General features: G+C 42.8%; 1 protein-coding gene across 2 annotated transcripts; it reads left to right on the top strand.

Moving 5' to 3' along the window:
- LGMN (legumain) lies at positions 1-26,175 on the top strand. Of its 2 annotated transcripts, none has more exons than XM_084270404.1 (14): positions 1-17; positions 6,572-6,757; positions 14,480-14,577; positions 15,436-15,517; positions 16,014-16,099; positions 18,909-18,984; positions 19,460-19,522; positions 20,405-20,471; positions 20,942-21,060; positions 21,714-21,803; positions 22,501-22,698; positions 23,267-23,437; positions 24,476-24,543; positions 25,323-26,175. In XM_084270404.1, the coding sequence occupies exons 2-14, from the start codon at positions 6,620-6,622 to the stop codon at positions 25,357-25,359; spliced, it is 1,293 nt and encodes a 430-aa protein (XP_084126530.1). In that variant the 5' UTR covers positions 1-17; positions 6,572-6,619; the 3' UTR covers positions 25,360-26,175. The 2 variants fall into 2 exon arrangements, with proteins under 2 accessions (XP_084126530.1, XP_084126529.1); XM_084270403.1 differs by having other exon boundaries at positions 6-29.
- Positions 26,176-26,614: the final 439 nt, after the last annotated feature.

Raw genomic sequence — 26,614 nt, 5'->3', positions numbered from 1 at the left:
GCGGACGCGACATCTCCGTAGGTACCGCGGTAAGGGCCGGCGGGGGCTGCGCCGGGCTCCGGGGGAGCCGCGGGCCGCGCTGGCCACTGAGGGGTCTGTTGCAGCCGGCTGCTGGTTGGCGGCGGTGGGGGGGAGGCGGGGTACTCCTGAGCGAGGAGGGCTGCGGGGGGGAACCGGCCCGGCCCGGTCCGATCCGATCCCGGCGGCGGAGCCTGCCCGAAGCAGGGACGAGGGGGCTCTACCGGCTCCAGGGAGGCCAGAGCGGCCGTGGGGCGCCGCTTTCCTTCACCGGCTCCGCCGCTCGTCCCGGCGCCCTGATGTCCCCGGCTGGCGGGGGCCCGGCCGTTGATCAGCGCTGGGGCGGGCGCGGGGCGACGGCTCGGTCGGTTTGCCGAGCCGCCCCCCGCCTTGGGAGGCTGGGAGAGGGGCCGGTCGGCCGCCGTGCCGCGGCCGCGTTGCTGCTGCTGCGGAGCGCTGAGCTGCGTCGTCGGCGATGCCTGTAATAGCGGGGCTCTGCCCGCCCCGTCACGGGCGCTTTTGGCTCGGGAGCCGTACTGGAGCTCGGCCGCCGGGATGGGCTTCTCGGGGGGGTTGGCGAGAGGTCAGAGCGGCTCCTTCCGAGGGGCATTGCTCGGGGCAGCTCCGGAGAGGAGGGGGAGATCCGGGGGAAGGAGGAGCAGCAGCACAAGGTTGCGTTCCCGGGAACACGTTTCTACCTGGGGTGTACGGCGGAGCAAGACCGCGCGTGTTTTGTGCGGAGGGCCGCTAATGCCAGGAGGTGCGGCGGGGCCTGTCTGGCCGGGCCTGGGGGGCCGATCTGCCCAGGGCTGGGGGGCCTGTCTGGCCGTGTCTGGGGGGGGGGCCTGTCTGGCCGTGTCTGGGGGGGGCTGTCTGGCCGGGTCTGGGGTGACTGCCCGGGTCTGGGGGGGGCCGGTGTGGCCGGGGCTGGGGGGGGCCTGTCGGGCCGGATCTGGGGGGGCCGATCTGCTCAGGGCTGGGGGGCCTGTCTGGCCGGGTCTGGGGGGGGCCTGTCTGGCCGGGTCTGGGGTGACTGCCCGGGTCTGGGGGGGGGGGCCTTTCTGGCCGGGTCTGGGGGGGGGCCTGTCTGCCCAGGTCTGGGGGCTGCCTGTCTGGCCGGGTCTGGGGGGGGGGCCTGTCTGGCCGGGGTTGGGGGGGGGGCCTGTCTGCCCGGGGCGGGGTGCATCCCTGCCGTTCCGCGGTGCTCTGCGCTGAGATAAGCCCTGGCGCAAGAGTGGAGTGCAGGAATCTCAGGCGTGCTCAAGTGCAATCGCTTCTGCAGAGTTTCATTCGGTCCGTGCACCAGACGTTTCCATGTTTGTCGATGGGAAATGCTTACCCTTGTCCAGCTTCCTACTCTCAGCAGAGCCCCCTGCACCAAATCATGCAATGAAATACCTTCAAGTTCGTGCAGCGTGGCAGTATCTGTTTGTTTGGCTCTTCCTGCCATCGGGATGTGATTGCAGAGGTTTCTGTGTGTTTGTGTACAGATTAAAAAAAAAAAAACCAAACCAGAAGCAGTTTTACTGAAGCCTTCAGACCTGTCAAATGAATCTGGGCTTTTTGAATTATATAGGAAAAAAATATATAGTCCCCTAACCCACAGGTATTAGATTCTCACCATCCTAGGAAGCATGAAGAGTGATATTCCCCACCCAGGAAAACGGTGCCATCTCTCTGCTGAGAAAAACAAAGTTTGTTCTACTGTTTCCACATTTTTCTAAAATCACTTTTAAATATCTTTATTTAAAATCTATGAAAATGTTTAAAGCCATTCTGAGTTAACATAATTGCAATTTTTTTACAGTAAAAGTGACATCTTCAGTAGCTACAGTAAACTACCTTACTACAAGTTCTAATGAAATCAAGTTGATTCCTAAAATGATTACTAGTAGACTTAGTAAAGAACTGTTGTCCAACAGAGACCATAATTGCCTTCAAAATGTGGCTTATTAGTGTTTACTAAAGACTCTTTCTTTCTACCATCCAAGTCCATAAAGTAAGTCAGATTAATCCCACAGAGGCTCAATCACAGGTTCAGGTGCTTCAGTTTGTGTGGCAGCTGGTACAACACGTAGGCAGAACATTGGAGAACTGCAGACATGAGGTTCTGGTGAGGAAGGCCATCGTGAGTCACATTTTGTGGAAATGAGCCTCTAAACATTACAGTAACAGTGAGTGGGAAACAGTAAGCACTGTGTGGGAAAAGCAATTGTGATTTGATTGTGAAAACTGAAAGGCTAGTGGTCAAGGATAGCTGTGAAAAATAGAGCTTTCCAAGAAAAACTGGAGTGATCATCTTAAGGCTGTTATTTTTCCCCTAAAATTATTGTTCACTCCCTTATTTCCCATGAAGAGAAAATGGACATGTGGGTTCTGTTTGTGTAGTTAGATGCTGTGCTTAAACTATTGAGAGTTTAAGCTACCAATGTGTCAGTGGCACTCTAAACACTAATGGAAAATATTTTGATCAACTCAAACTCTTTACTTCAGGGTGGTATCCAGTTCTGATAGGTTTGATCTTGGTGGACTGTTTTCCCAAACAAAAGTTGGGAACTCAGGGAACAGGCTGTTGACCAGAACTGTTCTAGCAGCAGCTGGCCACTTCCAGGTACGGACTTTCTTAAGCATCCTTCTCTTCTCAAGTCAGAGTTGTGTGTGATGGGAAATAGTCAAGGCATCTCTGTCAGGAAAGATGGGTTTTAAGAGCTAAGTGAATTGTTCTGGCCAGAGCCACCCAGGTCCAGCCATGCCTCTTCCAGGGAGTGTGCAGGCTGCACAGCATCCTACCTCTGTGTGCACGCTCCCTGGTTCTGCATGTGTTGATCTGATGCTGAACCCAGTAAGTCTGAGAGATGTGCTTTTTTCCTGACATGGTCTCCAAAGTAGAGTTTGTTCATTCTCCTACCAGAAAGACTCTTTTTTTTTTGGGGGGGGTCGTCAGTCAAAGCTCTATCATGATAAAGTGAATATTCAGTTCTCTTATGTAGTCTCACTCTGTGTGCACTTAGGATCACATGCAATAGATCTTTAATTACTTGCTTTCAGTAAAAGGCTTTTTGTGCACCTGTGGTAAGCTGGTCATATGAGCTGGTTTCTCTTACAGTGTGACCTGAAGGCACAGCGTGTGGTGGGAACTTTCTCTTTTCAGCTGCAGTTCAAGAACTCACTCAACACAACCCAGAACAGTCTTTTAAATTTGCTGCCTGAGCACTCAAAGGCTTTCTTTAAAACAAGGAGAAATATTGGGGGGTGGGTGGAGGGTTTGTTGGGGTTTTTTTTAGTAGTTGGAAACAAGCAATGAAAGACCTATTCCCACTGCACATGTGTTTAATGGTTAAAACTATTCTAAATGCTGCTCAGGGAACCTTGGGGAGCTGAGCATTTATTAATCATGGCTTATTAGTACATTGTGGTATGTCTAGGGTTTTTTTTCCCCTTCTTTCTGTGTTAATTTGATTTAATTATAGTCTAGGAAGAGAGAGATAAGTGGGATTACGTGTCATTAATTAGTATAAAAGAGGATTTTTTTTTTTTCTGTCCTAAATAACCCATGGCAAAATATCATAGAATCAAAGAATTGTAGGGGTTGGAAGGGACCTCAAGAGGTCATCGGGTCCAACCCCCTGCCAAAGCAGCCCCCTAGGACATATCACTCAGGCGTCCAGACGGGCCTTGAATCTCTCCAGAGATGGAGATGTGGGTTTCTAATACAATGCAAATGTTTTTTGCTGTTTGTTTTGTTAGCTTGTTGTTTACCCTCAAGCCCCTGAGTTCTCTGCATCGTTCACATATTTGTCTCAGCAGAGGTGAGAAATCTGAGGGTCTTGGGTATCAGTGTACCATGTGGGAGACTGAATCCCTATGGTGGGACTGTCTGGTACTCCTGTCTCATGCATGGCACAGCCCCGTGCAGAGGTACTGGCTGGGGTCCTGAGAGCCATAGATCCTTGTCTGGATGATCTGGAGTGAGCACTCATCAGAAAAGACACTCCCATCCACCTGTTTCCAGTTCCAGACTTAGCACTCCATGGTGTAGGTTCTTCTGCAGCTACTTCAGCCTCAGTTACTGCCTGTCAATAGCTGACAGCCGGTGGCAGTGACTGTTCCCATGTCACGGATCTGCCTCTAAAGTGGCCATCATGTTACGTGACCTAGTGAGCAGCTGGCAGCAGCACAGCTCCTATTGATATGTCCTGATTCCAATGAATCATTTACACCTTGAAGAGCTCAGCATCATCTCCAACCCTTCAGCAATCATTTGAAACCTTATTTTCTCTTTGTATTTTTCATGTAAACATAGATAATCTTTTTATTTGGAGAAATGGAAAGTTATGCTTTAAGGAACATGGAATAAAGTTTCTTAGCATGAAACTGTGCTCTGAGGGATCTGTTAGCATGGAATTTGTTTCCATATTCCAGTACGTCAAACTCTGTTTCTGATTTCTGAGCAGATCTAAAATATATTGGTTTTCTTAATGTTTCAGGAGTTAGATGTGCCTGAAACTGAATATTGTGAATGAATAGGTGTGTTGGCCCATGGCATACTGTGGCATTTTACTGAAGTTGTAAACAACTTGGTCTGAATCTTTGCTGTGCTGTAGGCAAGAGAATAGGCAGGTTTTGTGAATGTTGTGAACACAGTGTATCTTCAGCAGGTTATTTGCCTTAGTCATCTGAAAAAGCGACAAGATAGACATCACAGAGTTGCCATACAGAGCCATCTGCCAGGGGTGACAACAGGGACAAAAATTGACAATACCAGCCCAGCATGAGAAATTACAACTATCAAACTGCAGAGAAATTCTGCTGATTCCCTCATAGTCACTGAACTGCTGAAGTAACTAACAATTGACCAAACCCTAAGTTGTTGAATTACCATGTACTGCTCTGGGTCCCAAGCTCACGCTTGCAGGCAGTGGCAGGAGGGGCTTTTCCCTGAAAGAGAAGTTTCCTAGATTGAAACAAGCATTTGGAAGAAGCCGTGTCATAGCACTTAATGTTTGGGTCTGGCTTCTCTTTTCTTTTCTTTCTTTATAAAATAAACCTTTGGGGAAAAAAATAAATTCATCCTATTGCCTGCAAGAGTTAATCTTAGTGACCAGTAGATCCCCTCTTGGAAGGGCTCATACCACAAGTTACATTAGCAGTCTTCACTGTATACAGCTGCTTTGGTGGTGAGCTACCAGCTCTGTTTCAGCCTTGTTTGATTGAGTGACTGTTGGATGGTTTGGGCTGTGGAGAACTGAGACTGACTGTTTTGTTAGTTGGTTTAGCAGTAGCTTTCACACGGTGTCCTGTGACCGGGTCCCATGATTCAGGTGTTTCCAGCTAAATGCTGAACTATGGACTGTGCTAAAGTGGACCTCTAACTACAGCTTCCCTGAAATGCATGGCAGCAATGATCAAGCCCCAGAATCTCTCTTTCAGTAAGCAGGCCAGTGTAAAATCCCATCTCACAGTGCATGAGGAAGTTGTAGTGTTTGTGTGCGTGCCAAGAGCATGCAGTTCTTCAAGGGAGTTTACTTCAGGATGGAACAAACATAAGACTGTGACCAGTATACATAACCCTTCCCCCAAAAGAAACCCACCCAAACAAACAATAAAAAACCCAACCAACCAAAAGCAAGTGTTTGATTAGATACAGCCAGGTTATTTGCTTTTGTATCAAAGACTTCATTAGATAGTTGAGGTGCTCAGGAAGTTCACTAGTGGGGACACTGTTAATTCTCTCAAGAAAGCAGAAGGAGCTGTTTCTTTATGAGCTCAAACCTCATGTCCTGGGTGTTTTTCAGAATTTGACATCCACAGATGTCAAATAAGGCTCAGACCTTATACAAACACTTAACTGTTGTGTAAGAGATGAAAATGCTGCTCTTTCATGTGGTACTGGTTCACGTTTGCTCACCACTAGCCTAAGAGGTTGCACAAATAGCATGAGGCTCTTGCAGTATCCACTTCCCCCCAGCCCCAGCAGTTAGGGCTGTATCTTGGGCAGAACAGCAGCACAGCTGCTCTCCACCCTCTCTGGCTTTGTGGGCACAGAGAGCTTTTGTGACACTGACCTTCCAAGTCCCAGCCAGTTCTCCGTGTCTATGCGTTCTTGTGCCTACATGACCCAGGATTTGACTCAGTAATAATGGGATAATTGCCAGTGAGTGGAAACCAATAAACTACATGAACTGAGGCCAAGACAGTAGTATTAATCTGAAAAAGTTCTTTCTATGAAGTCCTAGATAGTGAGGCTTGCTCTGTATTTGAGGCTTATTCATTACCAGCTACCATAGAGCAAAACAAGCAGAGAGGGCAGAAAGACTTGGTTGTCCTGTTCAGAATTGCTTTCAGTCAGATTTGAAAGCTGACAGAAAACTCTTGTAACTAGTAGCAGCTTGGTCCTGAACAAAGATATGACCAGAAATTGTAGTGTGGGTTGAATGGTCTGTAAAACACAAAACACCACCTCACAAGCAAGAAAAGCTTCTAGTTATGGCACTGCTGATGTTTGTTTTATTTATGACTGATGTTCTCTAATTATCTTGTTCTTCTTCATTAGGGTGGTTTTTTTTTTTTCTCCCATTTCTGGAGTAAATAAAGAAGAGAGATGATGCTGAAAGCAGTTGTGCTGCTGGGCTGTGTTCTGGGCATCAGCACATTCCCCATGGAGGAACCTGAAGATGGAGGCAAGCACTGGGTGGTGATTGTTGCAGGTTCGAATGGCTGGTACAACTATCGACACCAGGTAAGAACTGCTGGTCCCACAGCTGATGCTGGCCATGCTCCACAGAATGCCTGTGCTGGGACTCGTGGGGAGATGACAGCTGCTTAGCTATCATCACCTAGATCAGCCCTTCTCTCGTTTGGGCAAGTGATGCTACTTCTAGACTTGCAGGAGTGTGTGAACTTTTCAAAATCAACAGCAGCAAGATTCACTCAGGTTGTGGTGTTAATTTTGTTATTCTAACCCCAAGAATTTTCCTCCACTGCTCTTTTTACCATTAGAAATGTTTAATATTTTTTTTGCTTACAACTTTATGCAGTCTTTCATCTTCTGAAAAGCTCTCATCAGCAGGAGGGACAGTTTTTTTCCGCTAATCACATTCCTGCATGCAGGGAGACCTGTGTCATTTAGGCTAAATACTCTAGTACTAGGCTAGAGGATCTGACTGCAGCTTGCAGATGAACAAATCATGTCTAGAATTAAATCTCATTTTGAGATACATGCATGTTTCCTTCCATTTGTTTTCCTCTTTCCTTTACGTTATGAGAAAGTTCCCTTTCTTCTCTCCAGTTAAAAAAAATCTGTGAAGTCTGCAGATGCACAGTGTGCTTTGGTGGAGGACATGCCAAAGGGGGTTCTTTTTAACCTGAACTAGTGCTCACCATGTCTGACAGTGTGGCCTCAGGGTTCCAGAAAGAGGAGAAAAGGGAACAGAAACTCCTGAGCTTGATAATGCTGTCAAAGCCAGTGTGTTGTGGAATTGTGGTGTGAGCGTCAGGTTGGACAGGATTAAATCTGAGTGACTTAACTCTGAATAAGTTCAAGACTTATAATCAGCAGTCAGGAGACTATGATGAAGGGAAGTGAAGGGGCAGGCACTGATCTCTCTTTAGTGACCAGTGATAGAACCTGAGGGAATGGAGTGAAGCTGAGACAGGGAGATTTAGGTTGGATATTAGGAGGAGGTTCTGTACTGAGAGGGGGGTCAGGCACTGGCACAGGCTCCCCAGGGAAGTAGTCACAGCACCGAGCTTGACTGAGTTCCAGAAGAGTCTGGACAATGCCCTCAGTCCCATGCTCTGACTTGGCTGGTCCTGTGGGGAGCCAGGAGTTGGACTTGATGATTCTTATGGGTCCCTTCCAGTTAACTCAGGATATTCTGTGAATCTATGGCAGTTTTTCCCTTTGGGGAATTCTTGGGGAATCCCTTAAAGAGATTAATCTACATTTAAATGCAGTCTTTGCTCTAAACTTGGAACTGCCTCTTGCTTTCCTGGAGAATGTGGTCCATTTAGTTCTGATTTATGTATATACATTTGTATATTTCTAAATGTTAGAAAGATGGATTAAATGCATTTGGGTGCATGTATCAGTCTGATTTGCTGAACTCTGAAACTTTTAAAGGATTTACTGTTTTTAATGTAACTGCCTGTAAAAAAATTTAGAGTGATTTTTATCATCTCTATTTCTGTCAATTGGGGAAGAAAGGAGCCCTCTGTGTGTTGGCCATGATGGGTTTTATACTTCTGTTTCTCCTCCCTCTCAGCTCACAAGCAGTGTGTAACTTTCAGTGCAGGGATGAGCTTACAGCTAAATGAACCAGACTGACAACCTTGTTGCATCTGAAGATCAACCTGTTCCAGGGAAATACTAGTTCAAGGCTTTGACAAACTGGTTTTAGGGATTTTCTCCTGCTCTTTACACTCTGTCTATCCCTCATAACCACAGCTGGGATATTACAGCCTTAATATAAATCATTCCTTCATTTCAAATTAATTCTGAAAAAAGAGATTTTATAAGTTGAAATCAGTAAACAATTATAAAAATACTAGTGGTGTGCTCGACCTCTGTGTGCCCTGGGGTGTCTAGATATAATTACAGAGTTGTGCTCTGGTTGTTGCTGTATAACCAGTCTCACTGGCTCCCCTCTGCTCTAGGAGTTAATACCCCAACATTAATTCTTTACATAAAATCACATTTTCAAAGCTGTGGCTCACAAGACTTATTTTTCTACAGTTGTTCAAGCATACAGTCTTTAACCTTCCTGTCAGTGAGCCTTCAATGGCAAGTATACCTGCCAGGTATCATGGAGCTACAAAGAGCACAGGGTGCAGACTTACATATTTGTGCCCAACAATAAGTCTTCTGAACATGCTGGTTTTGCAGAAGTGAATTAAATTCTGAGTATGGTCATGCTGTGCAGTTATTAAGTAACTGCTTTTCAAGGTTATAAAAATAAGAATGGGATTTCTTTACCTTCATTTTGAAGGGAACATCAACTAACATAAAATATTTGTGGTGTCGGATTGTTCTGATTTGCAATCCCAGATATTTCTGTACTTTAAACTCTGCTGTTTGCTTCAGGTATGGTAATAACACCACTAATAATCCTATTAAAGTCACGAAATCAGTGTCAGAGAGCCTGTGTGCAGGATCCTTCAGAATGGGGCTGAGGTCAAACTTACCTGTCCTGGGCTAGATGCTGTGCCTCTGACTTGTTATGGAAAGAATCAAATCCCAGCAGCACATCAGTTATATACTGAGCGTGACATCGTATGGAATGGAATATCCCTTTGGCCAGTTTGGATCAGCTGTCCTGGCTGTGTCCCCTCCCAGCTGCTTGTACACCTCTGGCCTCCTTGCTGGCAGGGTATGAGAACCTGAAAGTCCTTGCCTTGGTGTAAGTGCTACTTAACACACCAATGTTTTAGTTGTTGCTATCAATATTATTCCATACTAAATCCAAAACACAGTGCTATACCAGCTGCTAGGAAGAAAATGAACTCTATGCCAGCTGGAACCAGAACACCAGCAAAACCAGATTAGCCATAGACTTTAAGGAGAGTTATACAGAGGAGGCACTACAGAAATCTCAGGAATTATAACAGATTTTGGAAGTATGCAGACTGATAACCATGTCTTTGCATGCATTAGTACTCTACCTTCCAACAGTGGAAGCAAAAGCACTGTAAGTGTTTAAATTATTGGCTCAAGTCACTTGTGGTGGAACCTGGAGTGGGACTTGGACTTGCAGTTCTGTGCTTCATCCATTATGGAAGTCATTCTACAGTGACCACATGAGAAACACATACTATCTTTCAGCAGAATAACACTTAACGCTGTCAGAAAGCAAAGTGGTGCTCCAGGATTGCAGGTTTGTGTCATTCTCTGCTTTCCAAGGGAGAAACTGCAGAATAACTATGCTGTACTCTAATTCACTTTCTTGCTGCCATCACTTTTCTTCTTCAGGACTTCTCTGATCTAGCCTGGGTACAAGTGAATTTGTAGATGTGAAGTTTCTGGCAAGCAGTTGCTCAGTGTGGCTGGTTTTAATTACCTGACTGGTTGCTATTGCCCACATGCAACTAAGCACTGGTAATACATCCCTTTGCAATGTGAGACCTTGGGTGACATATCTCTGGGTATCAGTTGCTCAGTTCAGGGTACAGTTAATAAATGATGTTGCATGTTTGGATTACATGTACATTTTGTGACCTCCAGTTGTTTTGCATGCTGTCTCCACGTAACATGGTCAAAATACACTCTTTTGCCTTCTGCAGTAGTTTCCTAGTTGGCAGTATGTGTTCATCTGACTAAACAACTGCAAAAGAAGATTGCACCTTCAGAAATGTCTCTTAATTTCATACATGAAAAGTTGTGAGGAAAATAGTCCACCGTTGCATGCTGTGCAAACCCCATGAACAGCAAGTTTGTAAAGACTGTGCAGACCATGTGAACACTGAGTTTGCCCCTGTAAGGAATCTGAAATGAAACTTGTAATTCAGCTTTAAGTGACCAAGATCCACTGTCAGTGGTGCAAACCTCAAGTATAGACAAGATAGGGAAAACACCCACTGTTTGTGTTTACCTATGAGTGAGATTCACACCTTGCAGGCACTTGTTTCTTCTGTGATGGCTGAGCTGGGACTGTTCCCTAATCAGAAGGATCTAAACTTGTTTTATGCTTTTATCTCCTTAAGTGCCTAAAATAAATTCTCTTTCCAACAGTGTACAGCTCAAGGTGACTGGTTGGCTGTTGTTGAAAGAATAGCCTGTATATTGCCTTATGCTTGTGGCTTCTCAGTTCTTCAGGCGTTTCGCACATATTTAGGAATTTTAGTTAGTGTTGCTTGGGCTGTGGAAGGACTATTGATGTGCTCCTCAGCAGTTATGCTCACTTCTTTTTTTAAATACCAGGCTGGCTGCTATTCTCTAAACACAACCTAGCACTCACCATGCTTGCCAGAAAAAGCACTACCCCTGTTCTCTGGGAAAGTGGCTCAGCTGTTTAATATGTGGATAGGTAGGTGATACATCTCTGGAAGGCTTAGTGACGTATGTGAGCAAATACAGCACTGGTAGATTTACAGATTGAGCCAACTAACTAGTTTATACAAAATTCTTGTTCTCTTACATATATCTGCTTCTCTTGGGAGATGGTTGTACGAGCTAACTCAGACATAATGCTGGTTTCAGAAGTGTCAGAAGGAGTGACAGACCAATACCTTCTTGATGCTCTAGAAGACAGTCTGTGGAAACACAGCGTGAAACGTTGAAACACAGTCTTACTAAAGAGGGAGGACAAGCCTGAGGAGAAGAACAACTGAAAAAATCTGGGAACATTAAAATGATAAACCCCAAAACACTTCCATTTCCATACATGGGTCTGCTTCTAGTTGTTGTTTTTAGTCTTATACTTACTAAGCTTCATGGGCCAGGGATTGTATTTATTCAGGGTTTCGAACACTACCCACCAGAGCTGTATCTTAGTCCAGGAGGGTCTTAAATTCTCCAGTTCATCACACATGCTTTTTAGCCATGAATCTAGCAGTCACAAGGCCAGAAGTAACCAATTCCAGGCTCTTCCCTCTAGGAACTATTTATGCATGCCTGTGTCATAAACTAACTTGATTTTTCCAGTCTGCTTGAAAGCTGTGTGACTCAAATGTGTGAACAGCTCTATGGTAGAGGAAAGTTGGGGTGTTTGGGATTTTTTTCCTTTTAGAACTTCCCCCAAATGTGCATTTTAGGAAAAAAATGCCCATCCTAGGAAAACAGGGGAATTTCACCACTGATTCCCATGTTTTCAAAATCCAGGAGTTAGTTATTTAAGCAGATTTAATCTTAGATCTTCTGTAGAAATTTGCTGATGTAGCGACAGGTTTGGACTAACCTGGGATGCAAGGTCTGAACCAGTGCATGAACACTGTCTGCTTTGGAGCTGGCATGTGAGGTCAGTTGTGGAGTAGCAGCTGTACAGCTGCACATTCTCCTCCTGTGCAGGGCAGCTGCTGTGCACCCCAAAGCATGGCCACAAAAGCGTGATTGCATTTAATGATGACTTACCCAGTAAATATTTATAGCATTTGTTTCACATACCAAAGCAACAAGAATAACACCAACAGGAACAGCATTACCTGTGTCTTTCAGGGTGGTTTACAGGTTCAGATACGCCTGAAATATTTTATGGAAGACAGGAGGCTCAAATAGCAGTCTTTGAGAGACAATTACACAACAGGAAATACTCTAGAGTTGCAAACACCCCACTACTGTTGCAGCTGAATGTTTCTATTCTGGTTTTATAGAGAGATTTTTTTTTTTATGTGTATGGAGGGAACAGGAGCATGCAACCAACATCAAAGGCAGCTAGTCAGGTCAGCTAACTCTATGCAGAAAAACCCCAAACCTTTACTGAGAGCTGGCCTACTTTAGCCAAGGGGGTTGAATCAGCAAACTGTGTTTTCGCTGCTCTAGGTTGTGCTGGTGATGTTGTGATGCCTCTGCAGGTACAGTCCCCTTAGCAAAAGCTGTAAAAGGCTGGGACAGTCCCTAGCAGGCCTAAGTTAAGGTTAAAGGGAATTGATTGCATTGATCTGTTTCCCTTCACACTAGGGAATTTAACCCATTTAAATTTACCACCCCTGTCTGCTGTACTGTTTATTAAAACAGAACAGAGTGTGCAAAGAGTCATGGAATCAAAAGGAGGGGGAAAGAGATGATAACATGCATTTACAAAGCTTAACTAATTTGGGGTACTTTGCTATTAATTGAAAACACATCTGAGGTCCCTACTGATCAGCCAAATGTCTGTGAGAGCACAGAGCTGGCTGAACATGTTGAAGTTATATCACTATAGTATGCCTAAGCCTTTCCATGTGTTACCAGCCTATAACTGTTTCTGTCAGCATAACAAAAGTGTATTATGTTTTAAGAGAGGTGATACATGATCTACTCATCAGTGTATAGAAGCCCTGGTGTGTTTTCTTCTGCTTCTGAAAAATCAAATACATGTTTAGTCAAACCTGCACTCTGCTGTTCCATATTTACCTGTGATACCTTTGTAACTGTTTAACCTCTACCCTTTGAGTTGAGGTAGCAGCAGGTGAAGGAGGTGAAGTGCAAACAGTGGAGACTGTCTGGATAGGTGGAAGTGAGCACAGGCTGATCAGCATAGTAGGAAACAGAACTGCTTTAATAAGAACAATTTAGCTTTCAGGGTTAGTCACGTGAAAAGATTTTGCTGTGGGAGAGCTTATTAGCATTGAATGTGCCTCACCCTTCCCGGAATCTTGCACAACTACCCCTTTTTTTCAGCTTCAGCTACACTTTAAAGACCCAGGATTATAAAGTGACAGGGGTTTACAGTGTCACTTCAGTTAAACGAGTCAAAATCACTAATACTCCTGTCATCTGAACTTACATAGATCCACTCAAACCACTTCAGTTTGGTTTACAAGCTAGAAAACTAGACTAGTTCAACAGAAGTAGGGCTTTAAAGCTTGCTTCTTGGCTGCATTTGGAGTGGGCGTTTATTAATGAGATTTCTTCCATTAAATCTACATAGTTTTTCTAGCATGTGGTAGGTGGTAGTTCTAGAATTAATTTAGGAATGATGGGTGATACCCATTAGGTTATTCACTGGCTGCAGATCTGAAAGATGAGAATTATTTGGGCTGGGGTTACTCAGAATTTAGCAGTCTGATAGAGGTTTGCATTTACTGTAATGTCACTTTGTTGAGTATTGTTATTACTGTGTTATGATGTTATTGTTCTTTTGGTGTCCTCTACAGATGGTTCTCTAAATTAAATCTGCTTATTCATATCCTGTACAAGTCAGGAAAAGAGCCTGAGTAGAAATTCTGCAATTCTGCTTTCCACTGAAATCTCTTTTCTTGCCCTGAAGTTGCTTCAGGGTTACCCTACAAGAAATAAATAATTAAAAAGGAGGTTTATTTCTTAACTGAAATGTACACTACAAACCCAAAAGTTAATGAAATCTTTGCTGAGATGAGATTGGTAAACCATACTTGCTTAAGTCAAGGAAAGTCTTGGATGCTTAGTCACACAGGCTTGCTACACAACTACTTGACGTTGGTGGAAATCCAACTCCTCTTCTTCTTGGCACCCTTTGGGTTTGTCTGTCAGTGCACATGAACACTGCTGAAAACCTTTCATCAGACTTTGTTATGTCTATCAAGTCTTAAGTCAGTTCTGGTTTCTGTTTGAATAAGAAGTCCAAGTCGGTAAATGAGAGAGAGATTTTAATCATAGTTTTTATTATTAATGAAACTATTAAAGACACTGTGTTTTTGTTTAACCTCTGCATTTCAGCCCACTAGTAGCCCTCAATCTCTTTAAATTTGAATGCTGTTTCTTTTGGACAGTAGCCTGCTCCTAAGCCTACAAAACTGTTTTCCTTCTTGTCTCAAAAGTAAAATGTAATGGAAATCTCCTTATTTCCAGGCAGATGTGTGCCATGCTTACCAGATTGTGCACAGAAACGGAATTCCAGATGAACAGATCATTGTCATGATGTATGATGACATTGCTGATAATGAAGAGTAAGTGATAAATGTGTAGTAGTCACAAACTATATGGTTACTACAAACATGCCATAGTCACCAATGTGTTTGGAGTTTGTAGCAGTTTTGTAAGAAAAGCCTTTGAAAGCAGCTGAGGTATGCACAGTGTTTTATCCATCAGCACAATAATTCTCCTTTGTAAATGTGCTCATTATCTTTCGAAGCCTTACTCTACAACTCAGCATCACTTGTGGCACTGAGATCTGCAGAGATTCGTTATGAGACCAAGTGATCTTAACTCCCAGCCACAACAGTTTACAGCAGATAAATAGCCCAGAACCACAGGCACAGGGAAACTCTGTGTGAGTCGCAGGGCTTTTTTGAAGGGGCATTATCAGATTAATTCCTAGAATGTGCATTCAACAAAGTGCACATGTGCCATTCTTGGTGGCTGTCTAGGGACTGTTGTGGCTTTCTATATGAAAGGATTCAGTTGTGCAGCCCCTGATTCTGAGACAGCTTCAGCAGAAATCAGTGGACTTCACATGCACTGCAGCACTGTGGAAGCAAAGAGGAAAGGGAGCTAAAGACTAGACTGAAAGTAGAGAGATGATAGTGTAAGAGACCACCTGCCAACATCTTCAGATTAATTGACATGATCTGAGGTGTGACACTTGCAGGTACTCTGAGAGTAAGGACACCTGAGGCAAGCATATCACTGACTGAAGTGAAAAGGCCTTTATATTCTGAGATCATTAAATGGCACGGTGCATGTACACATAGTGTATCTCAGGCAAGCTGGCCAGTCAGGAAGGTTTAAATGGTTTCCTAGTTGTGCTGTGGTCACTGTGTGGCACATGGCTAATTCTTCATATTTATGTTCTGTTTTACTTTCAGAAATCCAACAAAAGGCATTGTCATCAATAGACCTAATGGCACAGATGTGTATGCTGGAGTGCCCAAGGACTATACGAAGGAGGTAGGTGTGAAATACCATTCCCTGGGGAAGGTTCAGCATTAGCCAATATTCTGGATAAATTCTTGCAGACTGTAGCTTACAGTCCAAAATGCACATAGTATGAAGCCTCTGGCTGCCTCACCTGCATGGCTTGACATGAGGTTTGGTGATCATAAGATGAATGTAAACACAGACACTTTGAAGTGTCATAAAAGTGGTCATAAAAGCAACTGCTGGCAGATGAAACAAAAGAAGGGAAAGTCTTGCATTCGTAGATGTTGCAACTCAATCTGAAGAAAGCTGTGTAAGACTAATTATCAGTAATCCAATCACAGTGATTTCACAATGCAGTATCTGAGTCATCAGTGGCTAATACATTTTATAATGATTGAAAAGCATGTCTAGCTAAACTTGCTATCCATACCTGGATTCTGAGTTTTAGAAGCCATCTTTCTCAATTAAGATTATTTAGTTGGGTTTATGGTCAGATTTAATTTTAAGCCTCTTAAATCCTTAGGATGTTACTCCAAAGAATTTCCTTGCTGTTCTCAGAGGAGATGCAGAAGCAATGAAGGGGGTGGGATCAGGAAAAGTATTGAAAAGGTAAGAGAAGATTAATTTAGAAAATAAGTAATTGCATGTGTAGTTGTATATTGGCACTGATTTCAAGAAAATAAGAGGATGAATTAGAGCAGCTTGACAACCCAGCAAGACTAATGATGGCAATCCCAGATCATTTACGTTACATATGGAATGGTTCTGGTTCCTTAAACTATCCAGCACCAAGAAGTAACTGCTGGTATTTCACTGGTGTGGAGTCCAGTATAGAGTAAAGTTAAAAACTCCAGAGGACAGTTCTTCAGTCTATTATCTTTTGCAAGAGTGGCTGTTCAAAGAGAGTTTTATTAATGTTTGGAGACATCTAGAAAGGGTTTGGTAAGGCTTGGTGTAATGTACATGAGCAGTGGTGTCAGTTGCCTGACACTTAGGAGTCAGTGGCAGAGGGACAGACATATCTTAAACAGCTCAGCAGCTGAAAGAATTGCTTGTCTAATCCCAGACACAGTCTTTGTGGCAGATTTAAGGTTATTGAGGCTTGTGGTTTATATTTAATAAAAAAAAAATCTCTGCTGTTGAAAAGTCTAAGCAATTAACCTTGTAACTGATGTATAATGCTTAAGGTATTTGTAAACAAGGTTACACAAATGATTCTAAGTTTGGCAGTATTCTACTGTATGAACAATAATAAATTGTAGACTGGCTAAATAAAATGTAAGGTCTATTCTTAATGGATATAATTTATAAAGGCTTATATAGAATAGGTTGGGTTGGAAGGGACTTCAAAGGTCATCCAGTTCATCCCCCTGCGATGGGCAGGGACACCCTCCACTAGCCCAGGTTGATCAAAGCCTCATCCAACCTCACCTTGAACACTGCCAGGGAGGGAGCAGCCACAGCTTCTCCAGGCAGCCTGTGCCAGTGCCTCACCACCCTCACAGTAAAGAATTTCTTCCTTACATCTAATACAAATCTACCCTCCTTCATCTTAAGGCCATTACCCTTTTTCCTGTGACTACACTTCCTGATAAACAGTCCCTCTCCAATATAATCTAGGTGATTCAGGAATAATAGCAATATGTTTGAGGGGTAATTAAAAGACCTCTTGGTAAGATACTTGGCGTCAGTTATTCATCTTGCTTCTATAGAGTTTGAGATATGAAAGTATGATGCCTGTGTACTAAGGTGTCTTACATTTCTAACTCAGTAATGCTGGTAGGGAATTACAGCATGTTATACTTTTCTATGCACAGTATTTCCCATAAAAACTTTGAGAATTTAAATTTGACCATTTGGAAAAATTAACCTAGTTGAAGAAAAATGCTGTTAAGTGCCCATCTTCAGCTGACAGTTTAATTTAGAAAGAAAGTGATGAAACAGACAAAAATACCCTGGTATTGAGAATTAAAAAAAAAAAAGAAAAAGGAAAAAGAGGAGCAGGACAGTAGTTGAATAAGTTACTGTTCTCAGTTGTTTAAATTTCCTTCTCAAAACCTGAGATAGAAAATGATATATGAAAGGCATCTAGGCATAAAGTCAATAAACTGCTGCATGGTTACTAAACTGCTTTCTTCTAGTAGCTGGAATGAGTCAAGAGGTGACTATAAAGCATTTTTTGTTGAAAAGTGAAAGTACTTCAGAGCACCTGTGAAAGCTTGATGTTACAAATCAAATAAGGGAGTGGCTATGCAGAGGGCTAAAGAGTCTCAGCTACTCAGCAAGACAAGTTGAACCCACATATAGAAGTCTTAGTTATTTACATTTCACCTTGATCGGACTTTTTGCATTTGGGGTCAAGAGTGGGAGCCAGGAAAGTAACACTCAACCCTTCTTTGTTGGGCTCTGTTGTGTGAATTTCCAACAAGAACTCAGTTGTCCCCTGCCCAAAAGGCTTCTAGTTTTTGCCTTCCAGATTGTTGCCTAACCAGCAGGTTATGGGTCAGGCAGAAGGCTGGGCAATGTCCCTGTGGGCTGCTGCAGTCGTACATCTTTGCAGTCAGGAAAAAGCAAGAGCAAATATGGATTTCTGGACCATAAGTACAGAGGAAGAGAGAAGGGCTTGGAGACTGCTTCCAATCTGTTCACTTTTATACTTAATTTTCCTGAATACAGTTCAAAAGCAGATCTGGCTGTTAGGGCAAGATGTTATTATCATCCAAACACTACAGATTTGGTTTAGTGTGCAAGAAAGGTCTCTGGCAAACAGTGTACTTCTACACAGATGTTAGGGAGTCAAAGCCTGTGAGTGTGCAGCACTCACCCAAGCACACAGTCACTCAGTACAGTTGCCAGTCAAGCCTAACAGGATAGTTTGTATACAGATCAGTTCATGGAGATGAGGGCTGACGCCGATTTGGCTAAGTACAGCCATGCAGATCACAAGAAGGAAGCACACAATCATACCCAGGGATTTTATCAAAGACGGTTTTGTGGTTTATCCCCAAGTTATTGGTGCCCTGGTATAAGTTATAAAAGCATGACTTTTTTTACCAGACCACTACAGATGCCCACAGTGTAACAGATTCTTCAGACAGGCTTTAAAAGCCAGTTGTGCTCCCACCCTACTCAACGTAGCAGCCCATGCCCAGCCAGCAATCAGTTTACAGCTTGAAACATGAGCTGGGGGACTAGTCTCTATATCCCTGTTTGCATTTCTCTTGCAGACACTTCTCTCATAAGCACCCCAGGTGGTATGCTTTGGGAGGAAAAACATGGCCAGGAGAAGGAGGTGCTTCATCTGGATTGTGCTCTAATATTGACATGTCTTGGCATTGGGAAGCAGATGATGTTTGTTGTAGTGAAGATTAGGTTGGAGTTGTTGGAAAGAATTTGTTTGCAATCTTTTTCTTTACAGTGGTCCCAAGGATCATGTGTTTGTTTATTTTACTGACCATGGAGCTCCAGGACTTCTGGCTTTTCCTGATGACGATGTAAGCATTTGGGTGAATTACTTGGTCATAAAACCCATCCTTTTAGTGACACACTAAAATAATAGTCATACAAGTAAAACAAATGCTTGATGCATTGCCATATGGAGGGGGGAGGCAGAAGCAGGGCAATATTCTCATCACTCCAGTTTGGATTTTTTCCAGTTTGAATCTGAAGCATTGATGTTAAAATTATGTTATGCCCTTTAATGTTTCATTGGACTTTGGTGGTCCAAGTGGACTGTTCCACACAGGTGTGACTTGGCTTTCTAGTGCACTATACATGTCGCCTGGGACCATTGCTTATATTTCCTGGAGTGGTAAAATACTAGAACATTGTATTTCAGAAGGGCAAAGCACTGGATATATTTAAAGGGAAATAGTAAAAATATCCACAATAGTTAGTATTTTCACAGTAAGTGAATTGTGTGTCTGTTGAACATAAGTTGGTTCTAATACAAGCCTTCTTATTTTACAGCTTCATGTGAAGGACTTGAATAAGACAATTTGGTATATGTATCATCACAAGAAATACAAGAAGGTAAACAAGTATGTCAGAAGTTGTAAGATTAAAAGAGCAGCTGGCATGAGAGAGAGATTTGTCTTCATTTTGAGAGTCACTTAAAGTAGGAGGAACCAGTTGTCATGCAATGAAATTTGGATTGGGATTTTGCACTTACAAGCATTGAGCCTCTCCAAATTTTCTTCTTCTGTTTTTAATTTACTGTATATTTGCTGTTGATGTTGGTATGTAGAGTACTGCCTTTTGATAACTTAGTATACATTCTAATCAACTGTGGGAAGACACATCTGTAACTATTGCACCCTCATGATAGGTACCTGACTTGTTCTTCCTGTGCTTTGTTCTCTTCAGTCTGCAGTTGTTCATACAGGAAGTTTGTATATGCCTCATGTTTGTTTCTCTTACAGTTACTAATAGAGTTTAAGAGACCTTGTGTCAGAAAATTATGTGCATTTGTTTAATCACAAACAGTTTTAAGCAGGAAAAAATAATATTTTGAACATTTTAGTAGCTTGCTTTTCTAAGCAGCTTTCTGTGGTAATCTGCCTACTGTGGCTGGCTGTACTGAGCCACACCTAGGTGGTCAATGGTTCTGGAAATACCATATTCAGTAGCAGTACATTGCTGTGCCTAAAGAGTGGCTGTTTGATTTGTGCTTTGTACATTAGTCAGTAGATCCCTGCGGATTCTGTAGATATTAACAGCATCCTTTCCTTGTGATTATAGTTTAGTTCCCAAAGAGGAAAAACTGGATCTGTTTGCTTTTGAGATTTATTTTGTGGCACTGTGGATAGCTTTTGTTTCATGCCTAACAGTACAGGCCAGCCAGCTACAGCTGAAAAGGCCTGAAGAACTTCCCTCCGTTTCCTTATGGGATTTCTTACGCTCTCTGTGTTGTAGATGGTGTTTTACATTGAAGCATGTGAGTCTGGATCTATGATGAATCATTTGGCTGATAATATCAATGGTGAGCAAACATTTAACATACTGGACTTAGAATGTTATAACTTGTCACAGACCTAAACAGACACTGTGCCAAGGCTGGGTTTGAGGCACTTCCATGGACAGTGTTAGTAGGGGAGCACAGGAATGAGAAAACGTATTATTTTCCATTTATGGGAAGTTCCTTTTGAAGAATTAGTGAAGTCTTAGAAAGACTAGCAGGGCTTTCACTGTTTTGCAAACAAGAAGGTGAGAAGGTATATTTTGTCAAGCTGTGAGCTTGCCCTTAACTGATCTCAGTGAAGCTGCTCTGCTACTTCTCACCCCGGCGCTGCGAGCAGCGGGTGTGAAGTGGGAACCGCTGCCGGGCAGTTCTGCTACACTCGTCTTCACAGCAACCCAGGAAGCAGAACCTGGATTTTACAGGGTTTCTGAGCTCTCTGCTAAATCATGTAGGAAGGTTAAAAAAAAAATACAATTTCTATTTGACTACAGTTTATGCAACAACTGCTGCCAATCCCAGAGAGTCTTCGTACGCATGCTACTACGATGATGAGAGGCAGACTTACCTTGGGGACTGGTACAGTGTGAATTGGATGGAAGATTCAGATATGGTAAGTTTCTTAGATGAGGTTTTAGAATGGAAAACACTGGGCTTTTTAAAAACAGCTTTTTTTACAGAATTTATTACATTATTATTAAGATTGAAATTAAGTTGAGTTGGTAGAAGTATTTGTCTCCTATTCAGAACCATGTATAATTTTGTTTGGGCAACTAAATTTATTTGTGAAACAAGCTTCCAGAAACGTATTCTTCTTTTGCTGTTTATAAGATTAGACACTGTCTAGCTTCTAGTTTCAATTCATGTAATCTCAGTTTTGTAGTCTGAGACCACATCTCCAGATTTGTTAAACAAATTGGGCAGTTCAGTAAGCTGCACCTCTGCTTCAGGGATTCCTAGAGACTGAAGTAGGGTTTAGCCCATTTGTTAGCATAGTGGAAAATAATACTAATGAAACAAATCTGGAATTTACATGCTAGCCCCCTCCCTTTTTGACCCTTTGCTGGGAGATTAGGAGACCTTTAGAAGAAGCAATTTGAGGATACATTGAGAAATCTTCATTTCAGTTTTTAGTTATATGTCTTTCAAAGCTTGTATAGCTCTTGCCCTACACATGCTGGCAGCTAAAACCATTTCCAGGTTTCCTTGCATTTTTTGATAGCTGAATTTAAGTATCTGTGACCACATGGAAGTTTCTTCATGCAGGAGGATCTGAGAAAAGAAACACTCCACAAGCAGTTTCAGCTTGTGAAGAAACGCACCAACACCAGCCATGTGATGCAATATGGAAACAGAGTATGTATTTGAGCGGGTTTCCTGGCCAGACAGGTATCTTAAAAACTCTTGTGCCCTGTACCCTGTACTTTCATGCCTTTTAAAAGTAATGAAGTAAAAAATCACTGTAAACTGGCAAGATTGGTTTAGAGAATGAAACTGTTCATCTCAGAACACCATTTAGCATTTCAGAGATAATGGTTCTGATGCTAAAGGAAAGACATCCTTGTACTATGTTTTAATCCCAGGAGTCAGGATTCATGTTGTCCTCCAAGCCCTGCCAGTGATTTAACACTTCAAGTATAAGAATGCTATTTACCACTTCCAGGCATGTTATGAATATTAATAAAGTGTTAAGTACATTGATCCTTCACATGGGAAGAGCTGAGAGATGATATATCATGTATAATAATCCCATTATTCAATGTGTTAATAAAAGCCCAAATTAAATATTTGTTTAAAAAGAAGTCAGGTTACTTAACCTGGCACTATTTCCAACCCCCCCCCCCAGTGAATTTTAGAAATAAATGTTTGCTGATTTTTGACAGTCTTGACCTTGTATTAAAAAAATCTAATGTGCACATACACATAGATCCCTCTTATCTCCTTTCCTGTCTCTAATAAAGCAAGTTTAGAGAGTTAGGTTTGCATAGCAAAGCAAAGAGACTACCTACTGGAGTGACTGACAGTTTCCATTTGTTTGCTTTCTAACCTTCAGAGCATCTCCTCCATGAAAGTGATGCAGTTTCAGGGCATGGGGAAGAAAGCTATGCCCATTTCTCTGCCACCTGTAGAACACTATGACCTGACTCCTAGTCCTGATGTGCCTCTTGCCATCATGAAGCGAAAGCTGATGGCTACCAATGACATTTATGAGGCTAAGAATATTGCTGCAGAGATGAAAGCACACCTGGAGGTAAGAAGAACAACAGTGAGCTGTAAATCAGATCAGATTGAGAGACTGCAGACAGTTTTTGGAAACTGTGGCCATTACTCTTCAGGCTGGTATCCTCTAGCTGATGGTTTACTCTTCCTTTAAAATTCAGGGGTCTGCTCAACAAGGCACATTCAGCAGTGATTATTTAGTCAAATGTAAGCCAGCACACTAATCATTCTCACAGCTTTTATTGCTGGGAAGTTCCTCATCTGCTTCCATGGGGATTGTTGCTGGGAGTAGTTACTCTTGTCTCACTAGAACCAAAATACCTTAAATCAAATTTCTTCTGCAGAGTGGTAGTCAGTATTGGTGTTGTCTTTCTTCTGGCAGAACACTAGAAGAACAGTGAGTGATTTTGGGTGCCAGGAGTCTGACTTTGTGTCTCCCAAATTTTCATTTGTCTGTTCAGAATGAAAGACTCTGCTAACAATAAATGGCAAAACTGGTTCCATAAAGCACCTGTGAGTTGAGGTTTAAAGAAAGACAAATTTCATTTAATGTCTTAAAAAAAAACCCCAATTAAATTAAATTCTTGTTTTATCTGCAGGCAAAAGAGTTTATCCAAGAATCCATGCGAAAGATCATCACCTTAGTAACAGGGTCACAAGAACAGACCAACAAAATTCTGTCAGACAGATTGACCATCAGCAATTATGACTGCTACCAGTCAGCAGTGAACCACTTCAAAGCTCGTTGCTTCAACTGGCACTTATCCGTGGTAAGTCAAACATTAGCTATAATCTGATACACATGCTGGTAAAACATAAGCAGTGCTGCAAAATCAGCTTTTATTAAAAAGCTACCTTGGGGCCAGTCTTGAAGCTTAGTTTTGGATAAAGGGTGAGTAATGTTTTTGGAAGTGGGAAACCACTTCCACTACACCTGTAGATAAGCAAGAAGATTGCTAAAACAATCCCAAAAATACTCCCTAATTGTTACTAGTTAGTACTGTCCCTTCATCAACCTCCCTCACAAAACCCCTGGTATTAAAGAAATGATGTTGGTATTTCTGCTTGAAGCATCTCTACGAGCAGAACAGAAACACAGCACCACCCCTGTGAATTCATAACCCGAGTACATTCAGGTTTCTGTGTTACAATCCTGTGTTACACAGTTCCTTGCTATAGCCTAGCTGCTACTTCCATAGTCTGGTTGAATTCCTGGGAGCCACTGTTTAGTTTGGGGGTTTTATTACTGTCTGCTTTTCCTGGGATCCCAGATGAGGACCAAATCTTGTTGTGCTAAGCACTGTTTAGATGAGAGTAAGAGACGTCAGTTACTATTCCAGAAAACCCAGTCCTGGTGTCAGGCAAGGCAACCTTAGAATCAGTGGTGTGTGGTAGGATGAGTCAACAGCAACCTAATTGATTTTAGCAGAAAGCAATGGGATTACCAGGCAGTAAGCCAGGTTATAAGTACTGTGTACAAATCAAGAGCAGATACACTCCTTCAGCTGGAGCTTCTCATGACCCAGGCTATTAGGAGCCACATTGCTCTGTTAAACTTCTAGTTCCTCTTTAGTATTTTATTCTTTATTTTGGTGGGAGTTTTGAGTGAGATTTATTAGATGGGTGAACCTTTCCCCAAAGAGGGCAATACGCTGAATTTACCTAATGAAGTTTAAAGAACATTGCCAAGACCAGCAGATAAAGACCTTGAATGTTAATAGCATCTCTAAATCACTTCCACGATTTACTTTGGATAATGATGCCTGCTTTTCATAGCTGAAGTCATTAACAGTGTTTGTTTATTTCAGTATGAGTATGCACTGAGACAGCTGTATGCCTTGGTCAACGTTTGTGAAGGAGGATACCCCATTGACAGGTAAAGAGGTTCCCAGGCACACTGTGCAGTTTTATCTGTGGAAAAAACCCAGAAGCTAATAGGCAGGTGAAGCTTAGCACTACAGAGCTGCTCACTTGTCCTGCTCTGTTGACCATTTTGTCAGTGAAGTTCTGACTCTAAAATGACAAATGCTGAATTTGGAAAACATATCATTATTGGTCCCCTCCCATTCACAATGATTCAGTTCCCCAGTAACCCTTTAATTCCCTTGTTGAAGATCCTCAGGGGAAATTACAGCCTGTCGGAGGTTCCCAGTGTGCCTTGTAACATAAAGTAGCGTGACTGATGCGTGGGTGTTGCCCTGTAACTCCTGTATGACCTTACTCTGAAGCAAGGCTGGGAACTGCTGCATTTCCTCAGCTGCCCCCTCAGAGCACAGCTGGGCTGTGGTGAGGAAAGGGAATACGTTGCTATGGCCTTCATCAGCGAGCACGGGGTAGGAAGGCCGGGGAACAGGCTGACCTTACGGTGGTGCGGTAGGGACAAGGGAGGTGCGGTGTTGAAGTTCTGTCATGGGAAGTTGTCGTTTGTGGCAGAGGGGATCCTAGCTTGTGAGTAGTGTGAAGTTGAAGAAAAGGGAGATAGGGAAGCAGAGGGGTAGGGAATGGGAAGTGGAGTGGTATTTTAGGCAAAGTGCACATGCAAGGTGAAGAACTGCTGCCCTTACCCCTGGTGGCATCTCACTGCAGTTGGTTTAGGAAACAGTTTGAGAGCACAGTGCCTGAAAAGTTTCTCATCATTGTTGTTTTCTTTTGCAGAATATTCCAGGCCATGGATCAAGTGTGCCTTGGGTAATGATGGAAAGAACAGCCCTAATATAACCCTTACTACAAATGACAACTCTTCGTAACTGTAATAATCCAGACTTTCCATGCATGCAACATGAAGAGAATCACCTGCTGCACTGGAACTGTGCTGGGAGCTGAGGCACCTGACCAAGAGCAGTACAGTGTTGGCTGGTGGTCCCCTCTGCACCCCACCTGCTGACAGCCTGCCGGCTCTGCAGAGATTTTAGCAGGCCACCTGGAGCTTTCGAGATGGTTGATTTGTTTCAAAGCGCTCGTAAGAATCTCTGGATGAACACTACAAGCCACCTATCAGTGATTGCTAAATTTATGCTGAATTTAAATACTGAGTCATTAATTCTGGAAGGTTTTTTTATGTACTGTTGCTAACTATTAGCATTTTAAAAGAAGTTAATGGATTCCATTACAGTGACTAATTTGCAGGCTGGTTAAAGAGTGAAGAAACCAAAGCTTGTTCTTCAGGCTTTAGCTCCTTAACAGTTTAAAGAAATTAATTGTATTCAAGAACTACAGGATGTGAACGGCACAGTTGAACTGTGAACAGTAAAAGGCTTTGTGGGTAGGAAGAACTGTTTCCCAAAGAAAAACCCAAATATCTAATGCTGTAAATTTAGCACCAGTATGCTATAATTAAATGCATATACACACAAACCTGTGGGAAGTCACAGAGTACAGGAATTGCCTGTGACTAGAAATAAAGTTGACAGCTTCCTCACCCTACGGGGCAATACAGCGTTTGACATCTTGTGTCTTGAAATTGAGTGACAGCTGATTCATGGTGTGATACTACGATAAAAGGTTACTTATCCCCTATAAGCCTGTTTGTAAGACAGGTCATCTCAAAAAAAAAAACCCAAACCAAACCACCAACCCAAACTAATAAGAACCAAAACCACCCCCAAAACCCCAACCCAAAATCAACAACCGCAAAAATTACCAAAAAGCCCAAAGTCACATTTAAAGGCACCACTCCTCAGAGGTGACTCAGCAAATGACAAGCAGGGGGAAAACTTGAGGTTATGAGAGGATTCAAAAATAGTTTCAGGCTGTCCATACCTTTTCACCCAGGGAGAGCAGATACAGAAATACTTGAGGGTTCTTTCTAAAGTGTGTCAAAATATGCAAAACTGCCTCCTCTCCGGGGGAAAAGAATCAACCTGTCCTAAAACTAAACCAGCAGCTCCAGGACAGAGAGAATTTTGGTTGTTCCACTCAGAGGAGAGGGATTGTAGGGAGAGTGAAAC

This window comes from Gallinula chloropus (genome assembly GCF_964237585.1).
Source record: "Gallinula chloropus genome assembly, chromosome: 14".
Classification (NCBI taxonomy): Eukaryota; Metazoa; Chordata; class Aves; order Gruiformes; family Rallidae; genus Gallinula; species Gallinula chloropus.
This window is presented reverse-complemented; position numbering and strand designations above follow the sequence as displayed.